This window comes from Montipora foliosa, chromosome 12, assembly GCF_036669935.1.
Source record: "Montipora foliosa isolate CH-2021 chromosome 12, ASM3666993v2, whole genome shotgun sequence".
Classification (NCBI taxonomy): Eukaryota; Metazoa; Cnidaria; class Anthozoa; order Scleractinia; family Acroporidae; genus Montipora; species Montipora foliosa.
In genome coordinates this window covers 9,841,016-9,848,515 of record NC_090880.1, presented here as the reverse complement: position 1 = coordinate 9,848,515, position 7,500 = coordinate 9,841,016, and the positions used below count along the sequence as shown (strand labels likewise).

The 7,500-nt window shown below is 40.3% G+C and overlaps 1 protein-coding gene across 1 annotated transcript; it reads right to left on the bottom strand.

Moving 5' to 3' along the window:
- Nucleotides 1-2,622: 2,622 nt before the first annotated feature.
- On the bottom strand, nt 2,623-4,437 carry LOC137979430 (ectonucleotide pyrophosphatase/phosphodiesterase family member 5-like). The gene has a single exon (XM_068826688.1). It carries the CDS (start codon nt 4,355-4,357, stop codon nt 2,945-2,947), a length of 1,413 nt encoding a protein of 470 aa, XP_068682789.1. The 5' UTR covers nt 4,358-4,437; the 3' UTR covers nt 2,623-2,944.
- Nucleotides 4,438-7,500: the final 3,063 nt, after the last annotated feature.

Below are 7,500 nucleotides of genomic sequence, written 5' to 3'. Positions count from 1 at the left end.
ATTTCGGACTGTTTTGTAGTTTTAACCCGAAATTGCATCGCATCCACGTTAGATTACATTGTAATGCAAATGAGAAAAACTAACTGTGAAAAGGGCTATTAATATAACCTCGACTCGTTTTCAAGTGTCTCTCCGTTAACCAGTCATTTCTGGTCCGCAAAATCTCTACTTGTAAAACAGACTTTTGGACCAGGTTTTATCTTTGCGCTGGAAGGACGCTGAAAATCCTTTGTCTTTGTATTTTCAAATACTGTAAAATATTAAAACGTTTCAGTCACTGATTGACTCATCTGAGTTGTTATGCTCAGCCTCCTTGAGTTCTATATTTAAAATGAAAAAAAAATTGATCATTTAGTTATGTAATTCGTCTTTTAGTTCTCCTTTAAGTTGCTACCCATCATATCAATTGATACCTTCTCTCGTTTATCTCCCGAAGGTAGTCGTCTTGCATAAAGAATTGAGTATCGCGTGGAAGCGTGCTGTGAGAATATTAAATAATGTTAACACCTGCGCGCTGTGTGTTTCACAGCTGCATCGTTTGTTAGGTTATTTTTGAGATATTACTCAAACGACTATTACTGCACCATTTTTCAGTTATGAAGGTTAACCATCGCTTATTGTGGAAATGTCCTGAGAGTGAATCTTCAGTGACAGGTGTTTGTATAGCTCGCGGCAGTCGCAAAGATTTGCTTCTTGTAGTAGAATACAAAAAGTTGTATTTTAATCAAAGTGAACCTACTTTTACGGTGATATATCTGAGAAACGAAAGCTACAGCGATTTCTTATCGCAATTTTTTTTCTTTAAATTCATTAAACTGGGCTTAATGATTGGTTGGCAACAAAGCAGGTGGCTGAAGGCAGCCGACTTCCAGTCTCCAACTGAGCAACCTGTCCGGTCGTAAGTAGCTAAGATTCGGCATTTAATGGTGTAACAAACTTTGGAAAGATATAGTTGAAAGTAACAAACGCAACTACCTGTTAATTCCAAACAACCAAATTGATCTAAAGCTAGTTAGACGGTATTGCCACTTACACTTTTGGGAACAACTTAACGAAATGTCACAAAACTGTGCTTTAATTAATGGCATACAATTCTCTGCAATAACAACTTACCCTGCGGAATACCTATAATAAGCATCGTGAAGATACAGTTATTTTAATTTTGTTTTGCTACTGGGAAATAAAGTACTTTGCAGGGCTCATCTAGTGTCTTTTTATTATCTTTTACCTGGCAATTTTTTGTAGTTTAAATCCAGTTTTGTAGCCAAAAATAGGTATTCTAAATTTATCGGGCGTTGCATTTAAGACTCTAGTAAAGGCTGGTTATTGCAATATCCTGACAATAATAAGCCACTAAGAATTAAAAAAAAAAACATAAACAATGTAAGGTAGCGGCTCTTTTCAACCAGTCTGATAAGATGTCACTGGCATTTTGTACCAGATTACAATTTATTGCTGAAATAGGAGGCTTGCAATACCTGCACGTGTTTCCCTAAGCATCGTTAACATAAAATTGTTTAACCTAACAAATAAAAAAGCCCAGGGACGGGCGTAACAAAATTCAGGTTTGTACAAATTTAATATGCCTTCTTACCTTGTTTTTGCAGCAGAATAAAGAAAAATACGCTTTATCAGGAAGAAGGGTTAACTTGTGCATACCCGCTGTCCATATTCCGATCGCTCAAAGCAAATAAATGAAAAAAAAAACAGCCTGGCAAATTGTCGGTAATGCTGTAGCAGGTGACCGTAATTTCCGGTTGCTCATAACCACGACAACGCAGCTAAACATTTCATTTCCGTCAACCGGGTCGCTCAGTGTTTCTCAAACGAAGGGAGGCAATCCACTTGTCTGAAACTTTAGAACTTTCATTTCGAGAATTTTGGTGAACCTGTCAAGATATCGTTCATCCAAAGTATTTGATGTCAGTGGATATTTTCTACCTGTCAATCATTTGATTGAGACAGTCGGTAGAGTGATCGATCATTCCTGGATTCTGGGAAATTAACATTTTTTTAAGGAGCAACAAGTGTATGGACACAGGACTCGGGATTCCCATAAATCCTTCTAATTTTCACCCGACCGAGCCTGGGTTGCCTTTGATTAAGACAGCGCACAGGCCGACTGACATTGGTGGCACTGCCAGCAGTCTGAAAAAGGAAATGAAATATCAAGCATCGACTGCCATCGGAGCTACAATCGTGGACAAAACCCTTGGGAAAAATTCTAGCTTACGAATCATTTGACATGGACTCACAAAGTGAATTGGTCCTTTCCTCCTTTCCCGCAGCCCTCCCCCCTCCCCCCATACCAGTGTTGATAATGTTATTCAAAATACTATGCAAGCCTTTGGCCGTTCTTTTAGGCAACATTGGAATGAGGGGGTGGGGGGGAGTAGCCGAATTTAATTTTTATCACACAGGCAAATTAGACCGTCACATTTTCCCAATGATTTCTGTTCAAGATTGCAATCTGCAAAGAAACTATTGGGAAAAATTCTAGCTTAAAGTATCATTTGACTTGCCTCACGAAGTATATTGGTCCTTCCCCGCCTCCCCCTACCATACCAATGTTGATAATGTGATGCATAATACTGTGCAAGCCTTTGGCCGTTTTTTAAATCAACATTAGAATGGGAGGAGGGGGGAAAGTAAACAGAATTTAATCTTTATCACGCAGACAAATTAGAGTGTCACATTTTCTCAACTAGTTTTGTCCAAGATTGTAGGATCGGAAGACACGATGACTAGTTTTCCTTTTAAGCCAATGAAAGGCTACTGCCTGACACATTTAGACAATCAACAAATAAACACACCAATAGCGATTTTTACTTGCAAAAGCCTAAGCAAGCGTAAATAAATCTACACCGACCAGGATATCGAGTTCAGTTACAATGGATACGGTATTGAAGTTAAGACTGTGCTAAAATTAACAAGCGTTTCAGTCTTACATTGCAATAAAGAATGTGACACAGAATACGGCAAACAGGTTTTCAGGACTTGGTTTCCTTGCTGGTGTACTGCCTTTGGTGGTGGGTTTTCCCTTTGGTTGGGCAGACTCTTTAAGCATCATTTTCACATTTTCTAGAGAACCATTGTTCGTGATTGGTCTTATACCTAAGAGCTTGCACATGAGCGGGTACAGGTCGACAGTATTAAATGAAGGCATTTCGAAACCTTTTCGAAAGGCAGGCCCATGCGCGAAAAATACAGAATAACTCATAGACTCTGATGGTGGCCATCCATGATCTCCAACGATCCAATTTCCTTGACGAGATTCAGCACTCGTCTTTCTTACCACCCATCCTACTTCCGGGTCCACAAATATTGGCGGGATTCTGCGGTTGTGTTTCCAGTGATAACTGTCTGGAATGTTTTCCTTCTTGAAGATAGTCATGTGCGGGTGACTTGTGTTTGTGAGGTTTCGGTATATTTCATCAATTTTGTCTTCAGGGGCCCAAATGTGTCCAACGGCGCCTCCTTCGACGAGCTGAAAGTCGTCAGGATTTATAAATTCATCGAGAAAAATTAGACGAGAAGATGAGGTATTGGTCATGCTGTGATCGCTCACGAAAATAAGATTGACTGATTCAAACAGGTTTGCATTCTTGAGGCTGTTTATCAAGTAGCCAACGGCGTCACGGTCCACCTTCTCCATGGCCATTTTATACTGCTCTTCATAAATCCCATAGCTATGGCCAGTGCTGTCGGGGTCTTCAAAATACATAGCCACAAACCTGGGAGGGTTTTTAGACTTAAGCCAGTCCATCACCTTGTCAATTCGTCTTTGAGGTGGTTCACTGTGATTCACCATGCAATGGATATAAGGAGGCCAGCCGCTTCGTGTCTTATTCCGCATCATCGGCAAATCCTTGGGATCCACGGCGCTACAATTCACATTGCAAATTGGTTTTTCGTAAAATGTTGGTTTTTCGTTGTAGCCGGCAAACCCAGGCCAAAAGTACAGTCCGCTTTGACCACCATTCTTCTGCAGAGTCAACCAAATTGGCTCGGAGGCATTGTAAAACTTAGGATCATAATTAGAACAGTCATAATCCAGAACAAACTTCTCTTGATACACCGGGTCCCAGAAATTGTTACTAACAATTCCGTGGCTTTCGGGGTACAAACCTGTTAGGAAGCTATGATGGTTTGGCCAAGTTTTGCTTGGAACTACGGTCTTGATACACTTGGCCTTAACTCCGTTTCCAGCAAGGGAGTTTAGGTTTGGCGTGTTTGCATATCTGCTGTCGATAAATTGCCATCGCATGCCATCCATAGAAACAAGGATAACTGTCTCGGCGCCATCATGACCTGCTGCAAACTTCACTTGAAGAAATAAAGCGACAAAAAGCAACATCGCAGTAAATTCTTACAAGCAAACTTTGACGCATTGAAAATGTGCTTGTACTGCAGTTTGCTCAACTGTCAATGATGCGCTAATTAAAATTGTCCCGGCTCTTCATTGTGGTCACGCCACAGGCAGACAACCCCAAGGATGGGAGAGCGCATAACGTCACGTTATTTTGAGACAGTTGTAACGGCCAATTCAACTGATCGAGGAAAATGTTCCATAAAAACTTCTAACCGCGATGTTTTTTTTCGACAAGTCATTTTATGGACAGCCAGATAAATAAAGTTCACTCAACCACTATTTTTTGCGTTGTCCTGCGTGATTTGATGGGTTTTTGGGACGCTTCGATTTCCCCTTCAGATCCGAAGCGTCGTCACATTAACAAATTGATAACAGTTTTTCATGCTTCTGTCCTGTTATTTATTGATCATGAATTTCGTCATAACATTGTCAAAGTAGCTGTGGATCAACGAGGCAACAGCCGAGTGAATCCGAAGACTACTTTGACAATGTTATGATGAAATTCATTATCACTAACAGGACAGACGCATGAAAAACTAACATTTATTCGTTTTTTTATATACTGAAAGGCAGAGGGGTCAAAATTAAGTCAAAACAAGAAGAACGCGAGACAAAAATGCGAGAAACCTCAGTTTTATTCAATCTGACGCGAGCAATATCGCATAAATTATAGATTTGTGTCTGTCCGCTTATTGACAATAAAAATTAGCCAATGAGCGCGCGAGAATTTTGCAGTCATTGTAAAATACAAAATAGATAGACAAGGCGTGCAACTTCCAAGACCGCCCACGGCCGAGTGCCTCCAGAATTTAGCCGAATTTCTCCCACTTTCAAAGGTCACTCGCCTCCCAGCCTTGGACAAGTGAAAACTAGATAATTACTGGGTTGCCTATGGGCAAACCCAGTCGAGGTCTACGTTTAGTTTGTTTTTTTTCTTTTTTTTTTTTTTTTTTTTTGTTTTTTTTTTTTTTCCGTGTCGGTAAAAGTCTTGCCTGTCACTCCCCTGGTAAGTAGTGTCTTTGTGTATAGAGCCTTCTGCGCGTATTTTCTTAGGATCGAGAGGGTAGTGGAACTGCGTAGATTTCTCTTGTGGACACAGTAGAATCATTAACTTAGCCTGCAATGGCGTCGAAAGTCATGCAACGCGAATGGCGTTTTAGTGGATCCTTAAACAAAATATACCCTTATGGAGCTCAATAATGGAAAGTCAGTTGGATAAACTAGGCATGAATCTCAAAAGCGACGAGTACTGGACTTCGACAACAATCTATCGCCCGTCGAGACGAAATCAAAGTGAGCAGTATTTACCTGAAGTACATGGTAATTTGACACAATTGAGTTTCTTGTCTTCACGCACGCAATCAAATAGGAAGAGGTTTTCGCCTCTAAGAGCAAATATGTTGTTTGTTTCAATAAAATTTTCGCTGGAAAAGGATTCTGTGGTATTTTCTGCCTTTGTGAATTATAATATCATGTTGTGTATTGAATTTTCGAGCTTAAGGTTCAAATGTGATATGGGAGAAGTTTTTTAGTATTGCTCTGTAAGCAGGAAGGGTTCACAGGCCTGTTGGAAGCGTGCTTGAGTTTCAACAAAATGAGCCCCAAAATCAGTGAAAACTTGTCACGCAGATGAATAATAAAGTAGCTGCTATTTCCAAAATGATGGAATTACCTGGTGATAAATCACGTCGTACACGTCTTGGAGAGTAAATTTTGACTTTGCACAAACAAGAGTTGGGCGATTGTGATCTTTGTTTTGACTTCGCTCATTTCATTGTCAAACTTTATCACACTTGACAGAAAAAGAAACTTACAAAAACCCGGTATCTTGGGCATATGAATTACGGGGTAGTGACTTCTTTGCCTAAAAGCAACTCACTTAACGAAACTGTCCTTTTTCAAACAACAACAAGGATTCAAACAGCTTCAATTCTTACAGAGTTCGATAAAACATGCGGTGGGGCAACCAAAGCGATGGGAGCTGTGTTGGGGTTTCAGTGTGAAAGTACAAACGGCTACTAACACTCTTATAACTCTTTTTTCATTATTATTTTATTAACCCACAGTCTTCAGTCTGCATTTTACCCTCAGTCTGCATTTTATCCCTGGTCTGCAGTCTGCAGTCTGCGTTTTACACTGACCGGTTATTTGAGTGGTTTTTGGCAACAGAGGTTAATTATTCGTAATGCGATCGCTTCCGTTGCCGTTAGCAATGGGTCGCAAATTTGACACTTTTATCGCATTACCACATTACGCATTGAACCACGTTATCTATTATTCCTAAAAATCTAAAAATATTCGTGCCTTATCAGTTTTCGGTCGAATTTATGTCCAAGAAGGCAGATAAATTGCAGAAAATATTAGTTTTGCATCCAAAAATTTGTAATCAACGCTAAAATGACCAAATTTTGCCTAGAAAACATATTTTACTGTTATTTTTCTTAAATTTTTTCGTTCAACTTTCGCTTTTATAAAATGTTTCAGTTTTCTGCAAATAAGTTATATGCTGTTGGAAAGCTTATTTTCTTAGCTTTAAAATGATGTATTTTTTCCCCCTAACTTAAATATTTTTTGAGAAAAAAAAAACATTTTTTGGCGATGGCTGATTTACCGCGGTTTTCTCGCGGTTGGGAAAGTAGGAAGAAGAGTTAGGCCAGTAGCCAGGTTTTTAACCTCAGAAAAGGATCTGTTTCGTCGTACGAACGTGTGAGGACCTGTGAGCCAAAGGGCCTCTGCTGGTATGACTTCTGGGTGACCCCTTAATAACTTCTTACTAACCGAGCGCGAGGGCTGTACTGCCAGGGAAATATTGGCCCGAGGTCGTGGCAGTACGGACCGAGCGCAGCGAGGTCCGTGCAAAAACGACCCAGGGCCAATATTCCCCAGTACGGCTCGAGCTAGCTCGGTTAGTAAGTAGTTTATTATATGGTTTTTTAATTACCTTTTGCTTTGTTTTTGCAACCCCGGGGGGGGGGGGTACTCCCATATGAAACAGACGGGGATGCTCGTCGTCTCGCTTAGGGGTGTAAATTTTGGATTTTGGTCTCGCTTAGGGTGTTTCGGGCAAAGCGCCAATATTTTAAGCCGCCAAGGTCAAAATTTGCTTAAGTCACGCCCAGATTGGTCTC

Excerpts from the sequence above, each read along its gene's own strand:
- LOC137979430 (XM_068826688.1), bottom strand. The coding sequence starts at position 4,357 with ATGTTGCTTTTTGTCGCTTTATTTCTTCAAGTGAAGTTTGCAGCAGGT.